Source organism: Bombus huntii, chromosome 5 (genome assembly GCF_024542735.1).
Source record: "Bombus huntii isolate Logan2020A chromosome 5, iyBomHunt1.1, whole genome shotgun sequence".
Lineage (NCBI taxonomy): Eukaryota > Metazoa > Arthropoda > Insecta > Hymenoptera > Apidae > Bombus > Bombus huntii.
This window is the reverse complement of record NC_066242.1, coordinates 11,378,437-11,402,123: the sequence shown is the minus strand read 5'-3', so window position 1 is coordinate 11,402,123 and position 23,687 is coordinate 11,378,437. Positions and strand designations below refer to the sequence as shown.

General features: G+C 28.3%; 5 protein-coding genes across 20 annotated transcripts in view; 3 read left to right on the top strand and 2 right to left on the bottom strand.

Annotated features, from left to right (window-relative positions):
• Positions 1–84: 84 nt before the first annotated feature.
• LOC126866138 (putative leucine-rich repeat-containing protein DDB_G0290503) lies at positions 85–4,065 on the bottom strand. The gene is made up of 4 exons (XM_050619321.1): positions 3,490–4,065; positions 949–3,176; positions 399–682; positions 85–318 (listed from the first exon to the last, which is right to left on the bottom strand). The coding sequence occupies exons 1-4, from the start codon at positions 3,553–3,555 to the stop codon at positions 152–154; spliced, it is 2,745 nt and encodes a 914-aa protein (XP_050475278.1). The 5' UTR covers positions 3,556–4,065; the 3' UTR covers positions 85–151.
• Positions 518–10,444, top strand: LOC126866139 (egalitarian protein homolog). 4 transcript variants are annotated; one of them, XM_050619324.1, is made up of 9 exons: positions 518–665; positions 4,757–4,945; positions 5,126–5,302; positions 5,406–5,591; positions 5,807–7,291; positions 7,417–7,497; positions 7,602–7,846; positions 8,059–8,444; positions 8,523–10,444. In XM_050619324.1, exons 5-9 carry the CDS (start codon positions 5,885–5,887, stop codon positions 8,882–8,884), a joined length of 2,481 nt encoding a protein of 826 aa, XP_050475281.1. In that variant the 5' UTR covers positions 518–665; positions 4,757–4,945; positions 5,126–5,302; positions 5,406–5,591; positions 5,807–5,884; the 3' UTR covers positions 8,885–10,444. The 4 variants fall into 4 exon arrangements, with proteins under 4 accessions (XP_050475281.1, XP_050475280.1, XP_050475279.1 ...); XM_050619323.1 differs by lacking the exons at positions 518–665; positions 4,757–4,945 and adding an exon at positions 4,418–4,756; XM_050619322.1 differs by lacking the exon at positions 518–665 and having other exon boundaries at positions 4,418–4,945.
• Positions 10,445–11,302: 858 nt separating this feature from the next.
• LOC126866147 (bifunctional purine biosynthesis protein ATIC) lies at positions 11,303–14,170 on the top strand. Its single transcript, XM_050619352.1, has 7 exons — positions 11,303–11,466; positions 11,798–12,001; positions 12,081–12,369; positions 12,447–12,938; positions 13,016–13,405; positions 13,494–13,758; positions 13,837–14,170. Exons 1-7 carry the CDS (start codon positions 11,448–11,450, stop codon positions 13,954–13,956), a joined length of 1,779 nt encoding a protein of 592 aa, XP_050475309.1. The 5' UTR covers positions 11,303–11,447; the 3' UTR covers positions 13,957–14,170.
• A 157-nt stretch (positions 14,171–14,327) lies between these two features.
• LOC126866153 (cleavage stimulation factor subunit 2) lies at positions 14,328–16,585 on the top strand. Of its 2 annotated transcripts, XM_050619386.1 has the most exons (8): positions 14,328–14,489; positions 14,575–14,653; positions 14,746–15,317; positions 15,397–15,568; positions 15,639–15,665; positions 15,738–15,835; positions 15,946–16,142; positions 16,265–16,585. In XM_050619386.1, exons 1-8 carry the CDS (start codon positions 14,429–14,431, stop codon positions 16,382–16,384), a joined length of 1,326 nt encoding a protein of 441 aa, XP_050475343.1. In that variant the 5' UTR covers positions 14,328–14,428; the 3' UTR covers positions 16,385–16,585. The 2 variants fall into 2 exon arrangements, with proteins under 2 accessions (XP_050475343.1, XP_050475345.1); XM_050619388.1 differs by lacking the exon at positions 15,639–15,665.
• The window catches only part of LOC126866137 (tudor domain-containing protein 1), a 308,571-nt gene continuing 301,174 nt past the window's right edge, over positions 16,291–23,687 (bottom strand). For all 12 annotated transcript variants that reach the window (XM_050619309.1, XM_050619310.1, XM_050619308.1 and 9 more), the window contains 19 exons: positions 23,293–23,361; positions 22,737–22,889; positions 22,235–22,514; positions 21,913–22,069; positions 21,728–21,841; positions 21,377–21,482; positions 20,912–21,081; positions 20,592–20,827; positions 19,726–20,329; positions 19,301–19,449; positions 18,847–19,202; positions 18,558–18,733; positions 18,359–18,478; positions 18,170–18,280; positions 17,504–17,995; positions 17,323–17,416; positions 17,015–17,165; positions 16,777–16,936; positions 16,291–16,706 (listed from right to left, as the gene is read on the bottom strand). In XM_050619309.1, coding sequence (XP_050475266.1) covers positions 16,572–16,706; positions 16,777–16,936; positions 17,015–17,165; positions 17,323–17,416; positions 17,504–17,995; positions 18,170–18,280; positions 18,359–18,478; positions 18,558–18,733; positions 18,847–19,202; positions 19,301–19,449; positions 19,726–20,329; positions 20,592–20,827; positions 20,912–21,081; positions 21,377–21,482; positions 21,728–21,841; positions 21,913–22,069; positions 22,235–22,514; positions 22,737–22,889; positions 23,293–23,361 — 3,833 coding nt within the window. In that variant the 3' untranslated portion in view covers positions 16,291–16,571. The remainder of the gene's footprint in view (positions 16,707–16,776; positions 16,937–17,014; positions 17,166–17,322; positions 17,417–17,503; positions 17,996–18,169; positions 18,281–18,358; positions 18,479–18,557; positions 18,734–18,846; positions 19,203–19,300; positions 19,450–19,725; positions 20,330–20,591; positions 20,828–20,911; positions 21,082–21,376; positions 21,483–21,727; positions 21,842–21,912; positions 22,070–22,234; positions 22,515–22,736; positions 22,890–23,292; positions 23,362–23,687) is intronic.

Here is a 23,687-nt window from a genome sequence, read left to right as displayed (position 1 = left end):
TCACAAACATATATTTTTAGTTGATCAAGAAATATAATTAACAGATATAATTATAAACTTTTAATAGTAGTGATTAAAGCATAGGGATTAACAATCAAAAAGTTAAAAATTTTAAGGACTACTAAAATTATAATTTTAATTTGTTAATTGTTTATAAGAGTTTAGGTTGCTGTTTTAAAGCTGAAATGTCTAAAATCTTACTGGGACAGGTTGTTCGCGGTGTTTGACTAAATGGAAGACGTTGTTTTGGACTATTTCTTGGATTTGTAACCTTTAAGTCTGCCTTTGGAGACATTTCATTTTGTAGTGCATTAATATCTGTAAAATAAATAACCTAATTTAATTAAAAGTATGTTGTGTACACACTGATTAAAAGTTGTTTTAATTTATATTTTTACCTTCTGTTTGAATATTATTTTTTCCTGGAACTAATTGATATCTTTGTAAATAACGCATTGTGGCAAAAGACATATTTGTTCCTTGTAAATTGCTAACCATGAGATGATTAACTGAAGCACCTTGCCTTTGTACTGCTAATTCAGCAAGTTGTTCGTCAGTTAGATACTTTAAAGCTAATGCCTTCATATGCATACTTGTATTTGTTTCATTTACAGCACTTGTAGCTTGTGTCATGTTTGTTTGATAATCCAAACGTGGATAAAATGGTAAGTCAAATGCCATTCTTTTAAATAAATTATTAGAATTATTCATTATATATAATACAGATATGATTTAACTCAATTATATAATACTTAATTATCTAGAGTAATGTTAATCATTTGTTTTGCAATATAAAATTTGAATAATGTATTTTATATAGTAAGAACTATAATAAATAGATTGTAATAAAAGTTACCTTGATTAAATTACGTAATTACTTAGATTAACAAAATATAGATAATCAAGATTTTCGTTATGTACAAACTTTTAATAGATAACAAAACATACTTGTTGCTGTTGTTCAATTCTTTAGCTTCGGAATTTTCACTTAAACTAATTCCGAATTTTTTAAGCTGCTGTAATGTAGCTACTTTTACAGTATCTAATACTGCTCTATTATCAGTTTCATCTCGTTCATTTTGATTTACTTTTGTTTGTTTTTGTTGTTGATCATCTATAATACAAGAGTTCTGTAATAATTGATTTACTTGTCCAAGAACATCATTGTAAAATGTCCAGCCCACTTTTGAACTTCGTTTAACATTTTCACTATCATCATCACTAGAATACTCCTGCATTTCAATATGGATACTAGGTTCTGGACTAAGTGGCCTTTCATTTATTTTCAAATCATCACTGTTTAAAATTAGACTGTCTTCAATGCAATTTGAATTTTGCTTCAATCCAAAAGGCTGCCCTTCTTGTTGATAATCATTGTGATAACGAGAATTATTTACAAAATTATTTGTTTTTACAGAACTATTATCTCGTTGTATATTTGCTTCTTTATCTTGATCTACATTAGTAAAGGTATTTGCTATAAATTTTGTATTTTTTTGGGCAGTACATTCAGTACCTACAGTACTCACACATACATGATTTCTTTGAATCATTGGTGTTTTTATATTTTCGTAATTTCTTGTTTTCACTGTACAGTTTTCTAAATGTTTTTTTATTCTATTTTCAGTTTCATTTGATTTTGTTGTTTCATCTTTACATAATTTTGGAGATTCAGATCTATGAGTATCTGTTTCTCTTCGAATATCTACATAAGCTTGTTTCTCTAAATCCTTTGTAGAAGTAGTTGCATTTAAGTTACTACTTTGTTGTTGACTAGATGACATGTAACTCTCTGAGTCTTCAACTATGTTTTCTAATTGTGCACCAGGCATTCGAGTAAAGGAGTTTTTATATCTTCTTAATGATTCATTAGTATCATGAGAACCAACACTGTTACACATCTTTAAATTTTCTTGCTTTTGTTGACCATCTTTTTTTTCATAATTTTCAATATCCATTGTAAAAGGATTATTTTGTACAGTGAATTCAAAACTTGTCATTACACCAATTGAAACTTTCTGTTGCATAAATGCTTTTTTTGATTGTGCATCTGTTAATATCAATTCATTTTGATTTATATTTTCATTTTTGTTACAATTCTCTTTTTTTCTAACTTGAGAAGAATCTCTCCGATAGACACTTCTTTTTGTGTTTTCAGGCACAGTAACATAATTAGAAGTACCTAAAACATTATTAGAGTTTGTATGGAATTGATCACTTTGTGTTTGTAATTGAAAGGAACAAGAGCATTTTTTTCTTTCTTTTAAATTTTCTTCTTGTATTTTCAACAATCTATCCACTTGTATCTGTAAAGATTTAATTTGCTCATTTTGACTATTTATAATTTGTAATAAATTCTTTACTGTTTCTTGATTATCTGTATTGTTAGTAGGATAAGGATGGAGTTGAGGAAATGGATATGCATTCATGTTAAAATAAGGATATTGTTGTCCTAAATAATGTGGTAATTGAAGTTCATTTCGTTGCAATGTACCTGGATTAGTAGGTACATTTTGTACATTTGATTCAGGAACTGAATCATTATATACTTTCTGTTGGTTAGAATTATGAGCTGCTAATTGTCTTTCATATAATAGTGAAGAATATTCATCTTCTTTAACTTTGTAATTATCAGCATTTATACGAGGCTTAATGACTTGTGATATAGCAGACAACGAATCTATATGTCTTATTTTATTGTTACATTGTATCTTTGTATTTTGTTCTTTATCAGTATGCAATGTATTACTTTCAGACCCTTCATAATTATATTTACGAGGAGAATCATTGTTTTCTCTACTTGATTTTTGTTTGCAGTGTGAAGAATTATAAATATCATCCCTTAAAGCATAGTTCTTTCGTTTGGATTCATTTAAAGTATTTGTAATATTACCTTCTGTTAAATACGAGTGTAAAATATAATTTTGATTAGACTGTTCTTTTAAAGGAGCTATACAATCATTAACTTTAGAAGATAGGGGTTTCCCTAAATAGTTCTGTTCTTTCCAGGCTGCATATGATCCATTAACATTTAATGGAGAAGAATGACTACTTTTACTTCTTAAACCTTTAGATTCCTCAGATGGTGAACAAAAATGTGCATGTTCTGTACTCTTACAACTTACAGGTTTGTCAAATATTAAAGAAACTTCAGGCACACATGGTACTGCAAAACACTGAAATTAGAATAATTAAAAAATAATTTTTTGATTAAAATATATTATTCTTACTAATTTTTAAATTTAAATTAACTACCAATAGTCAGTAATCACTAAATCTTCAATTTATTTATTGGCTTGTATTTCTTACTGCATGTAAATCAATATTAAATTTTTATTGCTTCTAATAAAATCTTTACAAAGATGGAAAAAAAATTAATATTTCGCTATTATTTTAAGCTTATTAATATTATGAGAAATCTCAAGATTAATATATTTTATTTTTTTTATTATATATATATATTAATTTACATCTTGAAGAAAAACTTACATCAAGTTTAGATGCAGGTCTTGGTGTTATTCTCGGTTCAAATTCATCTTCATTACCGCAAAACATATTTCACTTTAAATTAATAATTGTAATTTATACACATTCGTTATATTCATTAATTTTCACACATATATGTTATAATTAGTAAATTATCAATATTATCTTGCAATTAATTTAAAACTTTCAAAAATGTTTTATAAAACCCCTGTTTTATTTATTTTTTAATTTATACTATTTCTTGCAATAGGTTTTGCTTAAAATACTTTTACTTCACTGGAAACTTATTTCAAACAAATTATGTGACAAATGATTCGAAATAAAAATGCAGCCAACATAAATAGCAAAGTCTGGTGAATAAAATATACATATGTATATCGTTTTAGTATCTTTTTAAACCAAGAAAATATTCTAAACTTTGATTCATTTCGAATTTTTCACTGTTCTTCATAACCAAAAAGAATATCTTTTTAATGCTTTAATTAGATGTAATTTTACTAGATTTACTACTTTTCGAATTTCTTTCCAAATCAACAATTCTGATATTATGTTACATATATTTTACTACTCGTAATATACATATATACATGTTGGTATATAGTTATATTATATAATTATACATATATATTTACTATACGTATATCTTTCTTAAAAATTTGCTTATTATAAATTTTTGTTGTATCACTTATGTATTTGATATATACATATCTTTGAAGTATGTTCTTTTCTACAAAGAATTAGTAGATAAACGAATATAGTGTGTATAATTTCAATTGATGTGTATATATTACAAATAGAATTAAATGCAAATCTATTTTAAAATAATTTTATTATTTGAAATCTAGATGAGTATTAAATGAATATTTTCGGATATTATAGAAATTATTTTCTTCTTTTGATACTCCCTCTTGTGCCTGTTTTACCAGGTGAGGATTAATTGGATATGTGTATATCAGTATGTATAGGATGATATATTGCACAGTGCACCACATTGGCAAATGACTGAAATTTTACCATATAATATTAGGCAAGATAAAAAAAAACAAGTTTCTGATAAACTATAACTATCATTGTTACTTGAGAGAAGAACAAGTTCGAAAATGTTTGACAAATAATATAGAAACACATATCGAGAACATTAGTGTGGCGTGGTATTTTAAATCTATGTCAGAGTTGTTTGACCTGTGATATCTTAGAATTTAGATATCGTCGATTCTAAAATCTCTGATCTGATGTGTTTCGAAGTTCAGCGAAGTTTTATTTGTTATAGGTAATTATCATATTCTTCAATGTCAAATTATACAATACTATATAGTAATATAGTGAATTAATATACGGACATATGTCTTGTACGTGATATGGACTGTGATACATTAACAAATTGTGAAATACACCTTTAATGCTTCGATTTGCAATGCAAAAAAATGTAGGAATTCATAAATATTTATGTGTGTTATAGGTGGGCAGCTTTTTTCTACTTATGTTCTATAGACATTTTGCATAATTTTTTCTTTTTAGTCTATTAAAGATTCATTGGTATATAGAGATATTTTATTATTCAATATTAAATTTTTGCCACTGATCCTTAGTGATTGAATAAACATATATATGTAGTATAATCAATGTTTATATTTAACAGGTTAACATAAGTATCATATTATAATCCATATTTTTTCCAAGTAAATTATTATTAATAGTCTGAAGTAATTTATGGAGAGAAACGAAAATTTTATAATGTTCATATTTTATACAACACACACTGCATTAGCAAAGAAGAAATTATACCTATAGGAAGCCTAGTTATTCATAATACAAGGTTTGTATAAAAAAGTATAACATAAGTGTTGATAATTACCGAAGATACAAATTAGTCTGATAAAATATTTCATATTTAGCTATGTATATTAATGGGTTTTTAGATCTAGCTTTCTCTCCCTGTGATGGTGACTGTGCAATTATTTAGTCATTGGCATTTAATTAATCTTAAAACAAGTGCATCTTTTTATATAAAAGTCTTGCCAATGAGTTACTTGTAAGAGTACATATTAAAAAATGGCAATAATTTATTTTTGTGCTCATTTCCTTAGTATTTGATAGTTATAATGGTAAATACATACATATTGCTTTCATTTATATTTTTATATTAATAAGATAGATATAATAGTTTAGTTTTATATATATGCTTAATTTATTAAGAAATTACATTACAATTACTTAATATAAAATAAACGTTGTTAATATTTTAAATAAAAAATAATACTTATATTGTGGTTATTTGTTAAAACTAATTAAATTTAATTACTTAAATTATTGTATTTAGATATATCATGACATGATTCTGTGGATATTATAATCAATAAGAGGTATATTTTCTGGAAGCAATAAATAAAATAAAAAGATGGATAGCTCAGAGTATGAGACTGTACGAAATATGACACTTTTATTTTTTTTGGAGCTTCTTGTGGATAAAGGTGGTCCACGAACATTACATGATTTAAGCTGTCAGTTTGGAGCTAAGGGATTTACAAAAGAAATGCGCCAAATAGCTGGTGGATCACAGAGTGGCCTTAAAAAGTTTTTAGCTCAATACCCAATGCTTTTTCTTATTAATGGTGATTACGTATCAGTGAATACATTTCAACAAGTTGTAGAAGAAGAAAATGGGTGTAAATTAGGAGGGAAACGCGATTATGCTCGAGAGGCTGTAGAATATTTTACAAATAAATTAATGCAATATGGCGTTGGTACAGAAGTACCAATAAAAAGTCTTTTGGGACATCGGTCTCAGGCTTCTCCAGAAGTTAGACATATTTCTGGTCAACATTATAAGGAGTTTAGAGACTTTCTTATAAAATATCCTGATGCTTTTGTAGTTACGGAAGATAATGTAATGTTAAAGCAATATGAAGGCATGAAGGCAGAACCTTTCGTGGAGTTAGAACCTGATATACCTATAGACCCAGAGATTACTGCAAAGTTATTAGATTTTCTGTGTGAGTGTATTGAACAAAAGGGTCCAATCCTTGTAGATCAAATGTTCAACATAGTTAATGATAAATTTTCTTATGAAAATTGGACCTCAATATTTAAGACACCGCAGGATTTGTGTACATTTGTTAAAATGTTCCCAGATGCATTTCACGTTCAAAGTAATTTAGTAACATTAATTGGAAGACCAAAATCTTCCCCTATAGAAGGAAAAGCAAAAACGAGATTTCCAAATTCTACAAGAAATCAAAATAATACTTCAGACAAAGCAAATATAAATCAAGTTATTCAACCAAACAATACTCAAGCATCCGTGCAAACAGTTAATTCAGAATCTATTAGTACCAATGTTACAAGTCAGATTAATTCTGTACAAAACTCTCATTCTCCATCTATTGAAAGTAATAATAGCTCTCCTCCAGTAAGCTTGCAACAACAAACTTTGAAACAAAGAATAAATATGCTTGTAATGAAGACTTTAGCAGATAATACAGAAAAGGATAGAAGTTTACAAACCATGCAAATGGGAGATGCTTGGAAATTAAAGATATTGCAACAAACTAAAATAATAGTAAATCCCAGGGAGAGTCTTCAAATTATAGAAGATATAATAAATCCTCGTAAGCCTCCTCCAAATGGTAAAATAGTTGTTTCGTTTGACTGTGAAGGAATAAATTTAGGAGTTAAAGGACAACTGACACTTGTACAAATTGGAACTATGTCTGGACAAGCATATGTGTTCGATTTATTTGCTTGTCCTAATCTTGTACAAGCTGGAGGCCTTCAAAAACTTCTAGAACATAAAGATGTTATTAAAGTAAGGAACAATATTTAAAACTTGATATTAAAGTAGAATTAAAACTTGAAATTTTATTACACTTTGTAGATTTATTTATGCTTTCATGGTTTTATTTTGATTATTAATTGTATGGATTGTTTTAGGTGATTCATGATTGTAGAAATGACAGTGTCAATTTGTACAGACAATTTAAAATTATGTTGAATAATGTTTTTGATACACAGGTATTTAAGATTCACAATTATTAAAGTTTTTTTAAATATTTTTTAGAATATAAAATACTATAAGTATATGATGCTTAAAGAATAAATTGTGTTTATATTTCTAGGCAGCTCATGCTGTATTGCAATTTCAAGAAACTGGTAAACCTGTATATAAAGTTAAGAATGTTAATTTGAATACACTATGTGATCATTATGGTGCTCCAAGTAATCCATTAAAAGAACAATTGAAAAATATCTATCGTAATAATCAAAGATACTGGTGTAGGCGTCCATTAACACGAGATATGCTCATTTATGCTAGCAGTGATGTTCTGAGTTTGGTTCCACAAATATATGTCTCCATGTCTAGGTGTAGTATTTAATTATTTTTTGTTTATTGATTGATTTGTCCTATGCATATTTAATTTAGTAGTTCATTATTTTACATTTACAAATTTATTTACAAATGACTTAACGAATGAATAACCAAAACAGTATTTCTTTAATTTTATGTAGATGATAATTGCATCTTAGGTGCCCTTTGTTAATTATAATTGTTTTCTTTGCTTATGATATTATTAGACTTATAAAACCAGAAGTACAAGGTCTTTTTAATGAGCTGTGTGAGGAGCAAATTCAATTACATATTAAACCTGCAGAAGTAAAAACGCGAAAGAAACAACGGAAAGTGGAAACAGAAGTTGCAGATTTGAAAAAAAGAATGGAAGAAGCAACTACCAAAAATATTGTTTTAAGCAATCGTGAAATACGCCTTTTGCGTTATCTTGATCTTACTGAAGATGAGAAGGAGAAACTGAAAGGTAGTTATAAAGTTGCAAGAAAATTAGAAAAACTTGAAAACATGGGTCAAGATAAAGGTGAAAGTAGTGATGATGATGAGGATGATAAGATTGAAGATTTGCAGTATCATAGTATAGAAAGTTATACTTCTGAAAATTCACATTCTGGTACATTTTACAGTTAATAATTTGCATTATTTAGTGATATCCATATGGTTACATATATTTATATATTTATTTTTATAGGTGGTCTAGTGTCATCACAGAATTCTGATACTCTAAGCCTCACAGAATCAATGCAAATGGTAGATGAAATTCTTTCTGATGGACGAATGGATAGATTTGAAAAGATTGAAAAATTAGAAGCTATTCTTTCAGCTGTTACTGGTTCTACAACTGATCAGTTTTCCTCAAGCAGTGCAGATGTATCTCCGACAAAGTGTGTATGCTCGTGTCAAGATAAAAATAAAAGTCCACGACCAGATTATAATACCGTAACTAGTGTGGCTTGCCAAACGTATAGTACAGGTGATATAGTAATTACCAAAATATTTCTCACGGAAGAAGAAAAGGAACGTATAGATTTACTGAATTCGCCAAAAAAGTAGATATGTCATAGTATTGTGAAAGTGGTAAGGAAGGAAGTTGCCATTGTTAGATTTTTACGAAAAAGACGAATAGGTGATGAGAAATAAAACAATCTAGGTAAAAATTGATATATTTTATGTAGTTTGACAAAATTGTAATTTTAAACTACAACAATCAGGCACATTAATATTCGATACATTTTTTTTTCCAACTCTGATGCTGTAGTAATCAGAATTTAGGAAAAATTTGTTTTTTAATGACAAAAATTCAGTATTGTGAAATATTTCATTTTCATAGATGATTATCTTTCTTTACTAGATACAAGAAGGAATAATCGAATTATGTATTTACTAACAAGAATATTTGATAAAATATTTTTTAGAATAATTTACGTTGCTCCTCAGGATTAAAACATTAATGTTGTTCCTCTGTAAAAAAAATATAAACATATACATGTTTTAATGATACTTTAAAACAAAATTTTATTCATTTTTATATTACTATAGAAGTATAGAATTATATTATATGTAGAAAAGAATAATTTTCCATGTTAAGTGCTGCATTAAAATCGCTATCTTACATTACAGTTTTATTGGAAAATATTTTTGATAATATTCACTTTTACTAAATGTTTATGGAAGTATACAAAATTGATTAGTAAAATAAATATAAATATGTAAAATAGTCATATTTGTGCTAAGTTCTAATATACTGTTTATAATTAATGAAACAGGATGAAAATCTTTGCATGTTTTCTTTTTTGATAATGATGAATGAGATTTAAGAACAGTCTTATAATAAAGAATTTAAGGATAACTATATTTAAAGAAAATTAACTGCAATAATCACAAAAACAATACAAATGTGATAATGTTAAGATTCAGCAACTTTTAATGCAATACTTTTCAAGAATATAGTGTTTGTTTTTAATTTTTAACTGTATATTGGTATATTTTTTGATTTTAGACATTCATTTAGAATCTTGTTATTCTTATAAATTGCAAATATATAAAATTGTTTGTGAAAATGCTTGTTTAAAATATGCAATGTGCAACATTGAAATTGTTATTTTTGAAATATTTAGATAATGGTAATGTTATCAATTCTTTTACGTTATTCTTTTTCTTTGAGTAGCTAGTTCTTTATGAATAGAAAACTATATAAACTTTGTAAGACAGGCTATAATTACAATACATTTTAAGTTATAACATTATCATGAAATGATTTTAAATAATATCAATTTTTATTCTACAGTATGTTCTTTAACCGAGATATGCCTGTTAACATTATATTTATTACCACACATACTGATGTATGTAACATCTTTTTTGCCTTGAATATAACATTGATCAATATGATATTAACGGTAAATTAGATTCAGGTGCCTTATTTGTACTAATGTATTTAAATCGTTTAACTAAAAATGTATCCTAAATCTAAAAAATAACAGAATTATTTTATCTAAAATAGTAGGCTGTTACTATTGTTATTAACAGTGATTAATTTATTACATTAAACATTTGAAAAATGTGCATAATAAATTTCTTGAAATAAATTAAAGCGATTTCTTTATATCATTATCAGCAAAAAATATTCCTGCCCTTCTTCCTCTGTATATTATTAATTCAATAATAAATAATTGATAAGTTGCATTAATAACAAATAAATCATAGAATAATTTAAAGATTATTATTCTATTTCGTTCAAACTCTCAAATGATGTTTGCTTGTTTTGTTACATGTGATTTATCATATCGGTGAAACTTTTATGGCAACAGTGAGCTATTTACGTCATAAAAGTTACTTTTGTAGATTGTATGAATTTTATAAACATTCTGAAGTATCCTTAATGTATAAAATTTGAGTAATTTTATTTAATTTTATATTATTACTATAATATATAAATTATATATAATAATAATAATAATAATATGTATATAATAATATATGTATACATACATATATACAGTTAATATATTTTTATGTCAATATATAGGGTAACCCAGTTAAATAAGATCACTTAAATATCTGCCTTATTTATTGTTGTATGAAAAAATATCTCAAAAATAGACTTTTTTAAAGCATGTCAAGGCCATTAGTAGTTCTTTAAATAGAACTCTGTATTTATATATAATATATACAATTATGTATAATGTACAATGTATTATGACTTTAGCATAACTTACAATAATATAAAAAGTGTATCAAAATATTTCAACGATGAAAATATATTTTGCAAGTTGTATCAATTTTTTAAGTCAATACTTGCAGTTTATTATAAGATATTTTATCTAATGTGATAACATTTGATCTTTAAGACCCCCGCAAATTGCAAAATATTTTGAAGTTATAATATTCGATGCTATTTCGTATACACATTCGTGAACACGTGTGTAGTATTTAGTTACCTATACATATTTATATACATATATGTATACACAGTACGGATTATAATGGGGGATAAGATAATTTCAGAGTTGCACACTTGTTGAATCTCTCCCATTGTGCTTGCAATACCCGTAAGCGTTGAATTTCGTTCAGACTGATTTCTTTTCACAGTAATATTTTTAGAAGAAATAAAACCATGTCTGCTGGAAATTTAGGTAAGTATATTTGTAATTATTAAGGAAAAATTAAGAAAAATAAATGAGAATAAATGAGTGAAAAATCAAATTTTCCAGACCTGGAATACTTATGATTAGAATTTATTAATATCTATAATTGATTTAAATATTAGTTATTGATATATTATTAATTTATTGCTTATGCGATTATAATTGCTAGTATTGTTGCAATTATGAATATTTTGTAATGTTATATATTATAAAGATATTGTTTATAAATTTTTTTTATTCAATAAACTTTGCCAAATAAAGTAACTAGTATATTTATGTCATAAAATTAACTTATTTTATTTTGTTATTCTATTTCTAGCATTATTGAGTGTATCCGATAAAACAAATCTTTTACCATTTGCTAAAAAGTTACATGAACTAGGTTTGTCTTTAGTCGCATCTGGTGGAACAGCAAAATCTTTGAGAGATGCTGGTCTTCCAGTGAAAGATGTATCTAATATCACTGGTGCACCTGAAATGCTTAATGGAAGAGTCAAAACTCTTCATCCTGCTGTTCATGCTGGTAAAGAGATTCATATATTTGAATTTATTTTTTATTTTACTTATGCCATACATACTATATAGAAAGTTTATTTATGTAGGTATACTAGCTAGACTCACAGACTCAGATCAGCAAGATCTTCATAAACAAAATTATCAGCTCATTCAGCTTGTGGTATGCAATTTGTATCCATTTGTGAACACAGTTGCTAAACCAGGTGTGACAATTGAAGATGCAGTAGAAAATGTAGATATTGGTGGAGTAACTTTGTTACGAGCTGCTGCTAAAAATCATAGTAGAGTAACAGTTATTTGTGATCCTAGTGATTATGAAAAAGTTGGGAAGGAATTAGAATCATCTATTAACAAAGATACTTCGTTGGAAACTAGGTATATATTCTATTAAAATAGATATTAGAGAAAATAGTTTTATACTTTAAAATATTGCATTTTTTTTAAATTTTTAGACAAGTATTAGCACTTAAAGCATTTACTCATACAGCAGAGTATGATAATGCTATTTCAGATTATTTCCGTAAACAATATAGTAGTGGGGTTTCTCAATTGACATTAAGATATGGAATGAATCCACATCAGAAACCAGCACAAATTTTTACAACTTTAGATAAATTACCACTGACAGTAGTAAATGGTTCCCCAGGTTTTATTAATCTTTGTGATGCATTAAATGGATATCAGTTGGTGAAGGAGTTAAAGGCAGCTTTAAATTTGCCAGCTGCAACATCTTTTAAACATGTTAGTCCAGCTGGTGCAGCAGTTAGTGTACCACTGGACGCTGTAGAAGCAAAGTTATGTCAAGTAGATGACTTATTACACCAACTTACACCACTAGCAACTGCTTATGCACGTGCACGAGGAGCAGATAGAATGTCAAGCTTTGGAGATTTTATTGCATTATCTGACATATGTGATGAAGTTACTGCTAAAATCATATCTAGGTAATGTATGGTATAATCAAATTAAAAATTGAAGTCAAGAAACTATTAATTATTTTTTATTATTATTCATATTTTAGAGAGGTCTCTGATGGTATTATTGCACCTGGCTATTCAGAGGATGCCCTTAAAATTTTAAGGAAGAAAAAAAATGGTGCATATTGTATTCTTCAAATTGATCCAAATTATGTACCATCTCAAATGGAGCGTAGAGTTCTTTTTGGTTTAACTATGGAACAGAAACGTAATGATGCAGTTATTGATAAAAATACATTTTCCAATGTAGTAACTAAAAATTTGACCATTTCTGATAGTGCTATGAGAGATTTAATTGTTGCTACTATTGCTTTAAAGTATACCCAAAGTAATTCAGTTTGTTATGCAAAAGATGGGCAAGTAATTGGAATAGGTGCAGGACAACAATCAAGGATTCATTGTACAAGACTTGCTGGTGATAAAGCTGATAACTGGTATATTGTGTTCTTAATATCTAGTATCTGTTGCATATATCGTAATAATCGATCTATTATTGTCAACGTTATAATGAACGTTTTTCAGGTGGCTTCGACAGCATCCCAAAGTTACTGGTATGAAGTTTAAGAAAAGTGTAAAACGAGCAGAAATTTCGAATGCTATTGACAATTATGTAAACGGATCTATTGGAAAAGATATGGATGAGGCTACTTGGGCGGAAATGTACGAGGAAGTTCCACAGAAACTCTCAGAAAGTGATAAAACAGAATGGATAAACAAAGCGGACAATGTTGTTTTAAGTAGCGATGCTTTTTTCCCATTCAGAGATAATGTGGATAGAGCTAAATTGGTATATAGTTTAGTTATTTATTGTATTATCTTGCCATATCTTTTTTTGAAATTTTAAAAGGTAATTATTTAATTACAGAGCGGCGTCAAATATATTGCAAGCCCTTCTGGTTCTGTAAATGATAAGACAGTAATACAAGCTTGTGATGAACATAAAATGGTATTGATTCATACTAATTTGAGATTGTTCCACCATTAAGTAAAAAAGATATGATTCAACGATTGCTTTCTTGTTTAATTATATCAAAGCATTATACATTATGAAAATCATATTGTCTATAGTCTATTATAGTAATGAAGAAATAGTTTTACATCATAAATTTATCAAGAGCTAATGTATGGTTGATTGTAATATTGAAAATGTACTTTTATATGAAATAAAATAAACTGACAAAAAATATGTTATTTCTTAATTTATTTTTGTTTACTTTTGAATTTAAATTATCCATTTAGAAGATCAATTAATAGATGAGAGATATATAATTTATGCGATTTATGGCAGAATAATATAAATGGTGTAATAAAAAAAATAAAAATACATAAAATAATGTGATATTATCGATTAGCCATGTATCAATGTGAATTGGTTTTCGTTTGTGTTTTTCTAGTAACAGCGAACTAGTGCTGTGTTCAAACTTCGAATAATAAACAAAAGCGAATAAATTGCAAAAATGAGTAATTCAACTATTTCTGATCAATCGCTCATGGACAAGTCTATGCGGAGTGTTTTCGGTAAGAAACATTGTTTGATATTAGATTATTTTTTATTAATAATGATACCGCATAACCTTCAAATATGTATGATCTTTTTGAATAGTCGGGAATATCCCGTACGAAGCCACAGAGGAAAATTTAAAGGATATTTTTAGCGAAGTTGGACCAGTGCTTTCATTTAAGTAAGTTCATTTTGAATTTAAATATTATTAGTTAATAATAAATTGTTATTGTAGATCTTTATATTACTTACAAAAATTTGTAATTTAATTAGATTAGTGTTCGATCGGGAGACAGGCAAGCCAAAGGGATATGGATTTTGTGAGTACAAAGATCAAGAGACAGCTCTTAGTGCTATGAGGAACTTGAATGGTTATGAAATTGGTGGAAGAACATTGCGGGTTGATAATGCATGCACAGAAAAGAGTCGAATGGAAATGCAAAGTCTTTTACAAGGGCAGAATACTGAGAATCCATATGGAGAAGCAGTACAATCGGATAAAGCTCCAGAAGCTATAAGTAAAGCTGTTGCATCCTTACCACCTGAGCAAATGTTTGAACTTATGAAACAAATGAAGCTTTGTGTACAAAACAATCCAAATGAGGCACGTCAAATGTTGCTCCAAAATCCTCAACTGGCATATGCCTTGCTACAAGCTCAGGTAGTAATGAGAATAGTGGACCCTCATACAGCAGTTAATATGTTACATAAAGCAAATCCAATCCCAGGTGTATTAACACCTTCTGATAAGCCAGCTGTACATCCAGTTGTACCCCGAATAGAAGAACCATGGGCTCCTACGCGTCCAGCAGCAGTTACTAATCCTCCAGCACCAATTTTTGCTGGTGAGAACAGTGAAATTTTAATTTTATTTGTCTAAATTTAGATATCCTTTAATGTTTAGATAACAAAATTTTATGACAGGTCAAGATGTTGATTTACGTACATTGGACAGACAAATGGATCCACGTCTAGCTAGAATGGATCAAGATTTAAGAGGACCACAACAAGTACAACCAACACCTGTCAGTGCATCTCCAGCTGTACCTGCCAATACAGATCCTAGAGCACTTAGTACATTCAATATTTCGGACAAGTTAGTATTTCTTTCATGTTAAACAAATCTCTTAAATTAATATATTTTAAGAATGTGTTCTTTTTTACAGCACACTTCCTGTTGAAGGAGTTGAGAGGTTCTACAATTATCATAGATAATTTAAAATCAAAGTATTTAAAACATTCTAAAAGAGTATGATTTTTTTCAGTTTCTGTCGTGATCCAAGAACAGATAGATTTGGTAGAGATCCAAGGGATCCTAGAGATCCAAGAATGCCTATTGATCCAAGAATTACAAAAGCTAATCGTAAGTTTTTCAAAATATTTCTTATTTATTATAATAATGAGAAATTCAAAATAAGAAATTTAATTACTTCTTTATAATTGTATCTATTTTTTGTTAATTTTATCCTTTAGCACCAGTGCCAGTTGCACTACCAGTGGTGCCAAGACCTGTTGCAGCACCTACTGGTCCATCTTCGAATGTTGCTACAGCTAGTGTAGCAACTCCAGTTACTGCATTGACCACGTCAACGACATCTGCAACGTCGAGGCTTATGGCAGGCATGTCTCCAGCGGGAAATATACCGAGCGGTGCATCTGATCAGGAGAAGGTATTTAAAAACAAATTACATATAGATGTCATTTATTTTTATATAAAAATATATAAAATCTTATATTATTCAGTTATATAGTAGATGACAAAATGTAAAAATAATTACTAATTTCATTGTAGGCGGCTTTAATAATGCAAGTACTACAATTATCTGATGAACAAATCGCTATGTTACCACCTGAACAAAGGCAAAGTATTTTATTACTTAAAGAACAGATTGCTAAAAGTGCTCAACGTTAATATACTTCTAGTAACTTTTTCCTTTTATAACAATAAACATCTAAATTTGCCTAAAAACTGTAATAGTTTAACATATAAACTTAGTTCGTATGGTTAATAAGTTTTTAACATAAAATCTCATTCTGGAATTTAATAATTTTATACCAACTTATCGTTGTAAATGATAGAAATAAATATGTGTTACTATTTAAGGATAATGTAGATCGTCGATCTTTTTTGATCTAACTTCGAATAAACCTTCTTCAATTAAAGTATTGTACATAACTTTCCCACATTTTTCGTCTTCATACAGTTCAACGCTCATAAACTCTTCATCAGTTTCCTAAAACAATTAATTTCATTATTTATCATCTATTATTAAATGTATGATTAATCAGTACATAATTACTTACTTTAATTTTAGCTATAACACGTTTATTGTACATTTTTTCTAATTGAGAGAGTAGCTTATCATGATCGAATATAGAAACAACTTCTACATTCCACAATTTACATTTCATTGCAATAGTAGGTATCTCCATCCATTCTTTTTTTAAAGTGTACAATTCACACCTGTTATGTAAATAAACGAATGGTCTTTATATTAAGTTGCAATAACATATTAATATAAACCAGATAAATGTGACTTACTGTTGTGAATTTACTTTTCTATATTCGTCGTTACCGTAATCTACATAAAGCAGTTTAATTTCAATATTATCTGAATTTATAATAGGTTCAGATTCCGTTATTAGACATCGATACCAAAGATTATCATTGAATTTCGCGCAGCATGGAGTATCTACAAATAATAAATTCATTCCAGTTCATAAGATACATAAAGGTGAAAGTATATAGAATTATTTGTTATATTTAATTCTTTCATAATCACTTTGATTAAAATTCATAGCAAGTCCTTTCTTCTAAATAATTATTACTTTTAGTTGAGTAATACTTACTAACAGTAAACTTTGTAATCAATGGTTGTTTGTCCGCATTTTCTTGCAAGTCATTCATTAAAAGTTCATACTGTGTATAATATGCATTTAAAATCTAAAATGGAGGAAATATTTATTTACATTGTAAATATTTAAAATAAGATGAGAAAACGAGGCATGAGATGATAGTTTCATAACATACCGTACAATGAATATTTTCTTTTAATTGAGCATAGAAGATAGTAGGAGTAATACAGCAACACATTTCTATCTCAATATAGTCTATGTCGTTTGGTATATTTATAAGTTTATAATGCATTGAAAGATCTTCTTGTGAAGCAATATTAGGAGTTGAAGTAATTGTTGTCTCTAATTTAAACCATGATACATTTTCAACGTCAGTTACAGTATCATTGTCAATATTATGTACAATATCTGTATCATTATCTGGAAGCAACACAGAATTTCCAGTAATAACTGGATCTTTTATCACGTCATCGCCTAAAGAAAATGATCTCGGGTTTTCTATAACTACATCTGAAGTAACATCTGTAGTAACATTTGTAGTTACTCTATTTTGAGATGTAATGGCCTCAATATTAGGTTTAATGTTCATTTCCAATTCATTGATAAGAAATGTGATTAAATCAGTTTTCTTTTTGCAGTATTTGTTTGGTAAGATCTTTAAAGAAATCTGAAACATTGTAGGCGTACTAAATTAAAAAAGATATGAATAAATAAATAAAACTGAAACTTAATTATTTTATCAAATTTTAAACATTGTAAACGTTTTTCCTATTTTATAAGCATTGTCAAATTATATTAATTTTATTGTTGAATGAAGTTTGTTTTTTGCAACATTACTCACATTGAGGTAATTTTCACTTCTATAAGTGATTGTGACTTCGCATTCCTGTTCAATGAGAAGCTTATGTATTCTATCTAAATCTTCTGTTGCCCACATTCCACTCTCAGTCCCCTATTAAAGTAAATCTAATCAATAATTTTAGAACATATTGATTAATAGATAATATATGGAATCATTTAAATTATTTACCGGATTTAAACCTTCGATCAAACATTTTGTGCATTGAATTGGAATATCTTCTAAGATAACTTCTTTCTTTAAATCTTCAGTTGTACATTGCTCTATGTTTCCATAGTCTACAAATTCTACCTATAATAAATATATTTCGTAAAGTATTACAACACATATATACTTTGTAATTGAACAGATGATAGGAATAAACTTTTACATTAATTATGTCGTTTCCTTGAATCCCCACTACTTTTCCTCGGTACCATTTTTTATTTAAATGATACTGTGCAATACATGGATCTCCCACAGCCCATACAGTATCATAAAGTTCAATTGAACGATTACTGTATATTTTTTCTAATTTCATTTCTATATATTCTAATATTTTACTACCTAAGAAAAGAGGAATATAATAAGAATATAAGAATGAAGTATATTATATGTTTACTATTAAATTTATTACGTTGTATCTTTTAATAGAGTTAATTTAAAAAGTATATACGTACTACCCGTTTTGGAATGAAGATAAAGAAAGCCGCTATGATCTAAGTATGTCGGTATAGCAATAAATGTATCTTCATTTATTGGTTCTACTGGTAACCAAGCTGACGATAAAAGTTTCGGAACGTTACCAAGTATTTCTTCCATGTTCTCATAAATTTGATTATTGAAATCAGAAGTTAAATGATACAATATTGGCTTCGATGTCGCTGTAGTAGCTGTTATCTCCGTGGGCTCATTGGAGCAATTATTAATTTCAAGCCACTTCACGCTTGATTCATATTTCGTTAATCTTTCAAATTTCTTCATTAATTGTCGTTTCAATTCAATTGCTAAAATTTTATCTCTTTTTTTCGCATACCTGGACATTTTTAAGCGTGTGTAAATCAACTTTTTAAGAGGAAAAAATTAGGTAGGAGAATACTATTATTTTAGAGAATATTTGAAGCGATGACGTACTCCTTCACGGGTAATGCTACTCCTTTTTCAACCAACATTCTATTGATAGAATTAATTTCATATCTTGTTGGTGCCAATGGCCCGTCCATTTTTACTTCTTTAATCCATAATTCAACCGGTATTGCAGAATCTTCCATATCTTCGTCTTCCTATAAAATGGCGGAGGAAATACATGGCATTAAAAGGTAATTACATTACGAAGATGTAAAATAAATAACAAACAAATTTATAATGTACAATCTATATAATAGTACTTAATCTGTTCGTATCATGCATTATAATGGTCAGTAGAAGTAAAACTTTTGTTTTACGAACAAGATAAAAAATATTATATGCGATACTATTTAAATAAGATAGATATAAAAAAATTCAGTGTTTTTCTTAACTAATATATTTTTTTTCACTTATTTGTGATTAATGTTTACCAATTTAGATATGTAGAATTTGGAAGTCTGATTGTTATCTATGATTTCGCGCAATTTCTCACAAGACAACGATGGCCACGTGGTGGATCCTCCGCAGGGCAATATACCCGTTAGCTTTATCTTAAAAACGTACGTTGATATCTTAGAGAACAGGGGATACAACGGTTGTATCTCATTTGTCGATACAGTTTCTTCGACTCCTATGTCATATAAAAATGCGACTACTGTATCGTTTGATTTAATATCAACGATTCGGCCACGATAATACATGCCATTTCTTGTAAAATAAACTGCACAAGTAGCACCCTTGGTCCAAGTATCTCGTTTTTCGGGACGATACTTGCTATAAAATTCTTGCATCTGTTTTATCATTAGTTCCACGTCGCTCTGATCGCACGCGGCGTCAGAAACGTAAATGTTGTCTGGAGACTGCACTTGGTGTATTTGAACTTTTATTTTGAAAGGATCTTCATTTTCTTCTATGACTTTCTTCATGTTTTCGTTTATTGGATTATTGTAATATTGATCAGATAATTCTAAATAACTAACATCCTTCCTTTTTTTCGTTTTTAAATCGAATGTAGCCATTGTTGTATTGTGCGGGCTATGTCATAAAATAAAAGAAACATATATTTATTATCATAACATTTGTATAATACGTTTAATATTTATATTAAATATAATAATTATATTTTTAATATTTTTCTGATTATTTTTAATAAATTGATTTTAGATTTAAGATTTTAGATTTCAAAAACAATATCGATAATATAAAAATGAAAAATAAGAAAGAGAGAGAGAGAGAGAGAGAGAGAAGGGATCATAATTAATGTTTTAAAAGCGTTGTTAGTTGTTCAATTATTTACCTAGAAATGATGTATGTTGCTAGGCACTTTTGTACTAGTAAGTCAGCGACATTAATACTGTCATCATGTGTAAACATGGCAACGTTGTATGTATCTCCGAATTGATTATAAGGGATAACTTTGAAATTTGACTTCATATCCATTAGAAATTTCTTTATGAATTCCTTAGTTTCCGGCTCCCATTGGTTTTTATTGTTAAATCGTGGCTTTATATTTCTTAATGAAATTCTTACAGCCTGACGGTGAATAAACGATATTTTGCTTCAGAAGAGAATTATATATAAGAGAATTAGAATTAAAGATACATATCAATAAATTACTTGTGTTCTGCAGGACATGTATTTTCTTGGAAGAGCTCTGATGGCATCGTAACTTAATATCAATGTATATCCTAAGTCCACGTAGAAAACTTTTATAGTGTTCTCGGTAACTTCGCGTATGAGCCCTCTGTGCCAATATCCATCGACTCCTCGTGCAGCACACGGTAAATCTGTGTAAAGAAGGACACGCGTAATTAATTATTCAATCAAAGGAATATTTCGCCGCGCAATACGATTGGACATTTTAGAAGGTAATTTCTAGGTAGCTTCTATGTTAAGAATCTATTAGGCTACATATTTTGTGAATTATAAAAAGAACTTTTGTAAGATCTCAATTCTAAAATATATAGTTGTATACTTTACTGTATAATATTTAATAGCGTGGTAGTACACTCTGGTATTTTATATTTTATAATATTTACTGTTATCATTAAATATTTAATAAGAGTACTTTAGGAAATCTACCTTTACAAGGTGCAAAGATAATATAATCAGTGGCAGATATATTTTTTTCGTAATCATTCATCATTTCTTGTTGCATTTTGTGAAAGGTATATCTATTTGCGTGTGTCTGTAACATAAATATTAATTTATTAATTCCTACGTTTTTATTCATTTATTTATTAAACGGAAAACTGATTATTAATATAACTGACCGTAAATAATATCTATTAGTTCACTATCTATTAAAGCTATTCATTTACTATGTATTAATTTATATTAGTAATAGTAATAGTAAATTAAATATTAATCTACTATCAACTATTTAATAATTTACTGATAACTGAAGAAAGTAAATATTAACAAATTACGTACCCTTTGAACATATATACAACTAGGAGATTCGACGAATAGGATTTGAACATCCGAGTAGGTTTCTAGGTCTAACATTTCCTTAAAATACTTCCTTGTTGAGTCAGGATTCATTCTCTGTAAACAAGAGATCGATGATCAAATCATGCAGAGTAAAATTGAAACGTTTATGGACGGTTCGCAATTACCATTAATGTGTTTGGCGAAATGCAAGTGCCGTATTTCATATACGTTAAGGAGTCTTTCACAGATATTAAACCCGAGTCTTTTGATGATATCACGCACAGATCGACGTAATAGGTATCACCGGTTATCATCTTGATGCACATCGATACTACAGAATTTCTAAAAATATACAATATAATAATAATGTAAAATATTATTGATACAATAATTAAAAGTAAATATGATTATTAATAAAAATTCTAAATAATATAATAAATAATAACAATAACAAATATAGTTACGATAATACAGTAACAATAACAAGTATAGTTTGGTTATACTTACGTGCAAACTAGTTTTTTAAAAACTCGAGTGGCATCGGGATGCCATTTACCATTATTAGGAACAATATCGAACAAAGTGCACCTAAGGGCCATCACCGGTAACATTGCATATTGTGGTATGATATTTCTTATTCTATTCAAAGGCACATTTTCCTCTTTCATGCCATAATCAATAAAGAACAGGCTATATCTTTCGTCATTGTTCATATCCGTTTTCTTCTCTATGACACGTGCACGGTACCAAACATTGTGTTTAGAGCACTGCGCGATGTACAGCGCATCTAGAAACAGAGATATATCGTTTTTAAAAGCAGGAAGCTTGAAAAATTGTAAAAAGCGATCATAATGTTGCATTTAGTAGTTCAGATAAATCGAATCCTACTAAGCGGTCATTTCATTATACAAAAGTTACGGAAAGGGTATTGTGTTTAATAAAAATTTTAAGAAAAATACGACCAAAGAAATGGGAAAGTTCAAACTTGAAGCAAGTGGAGTTATCGTACTTAAAGTTACTTCCGTTGGTATTACTCCTGTAGTAGTTGCCAGTGTAGCCAGTCCTTTGCTAAGATCCGATATTTTCTGTTGATTTTGTACTACCTGAACGTAAAAGCAAGAGGGGTCCACGATGTGGGTGACGTTGACCATCTCCGAGGATCCTTGAAACAAAAGAGAATAAATTAATCCTCCATATATAATATTATATAACTTAGAAGTTATATGCCCATGTATCCACATATCATTTATAAGTATCAGAACATCCACTGGTACTGCCCAAAATACAATATTTGACGTCGATCAATCAAGAAAACAATTGATCGATTAGAATTTTATATCGTCGCAAACTAACGATCCGGATCGTATAATGAAAGTTGGTAGAAACTTAAACAAGTATCTACAAGAGTTATAGAAGAACGGCGTATTTTAACGATTACAATTATTTGGATAATTTTCGACAAATTATTTCTGACGAAAATATTACGTAAATTGCGATCTTTGCATAAACTTGCAAAGAACGTCCTAAGTGATACTCGTTATTAAGAAAAAGTTGTAGCTACGTACCAATACTAGTAAGACTATCGTCCGTTATGATGTTAGGTTTAGTCTTCGGGGATGTTTCCTCATTTTCTACTAAAATAAACGATTTTCATTATGAGAAAATTTTCAACTAATAAAATTAAATTAATAAAATTATCAATTATTCGTTTCATAATACTATAGTCTACTCTTAAAATCAAAAAGTTTGCAACAATAAGGAGGGCAGCTCCAATATTTAAATTGTATTTATTCGAAGGGAAAGAAAGATTTAGGTTTCATATTTAAAAGTGCGAAAGTTTATTACACCAAGTGTTAGCTGATAATGAATTTATAGCATGTTTGATAAAGTATTCTGGTTTTGAGTTGGTCGTTGTTGGTTTATTCAAATTATTGGAAAGTGGAGCTGCCTCACCATTCAA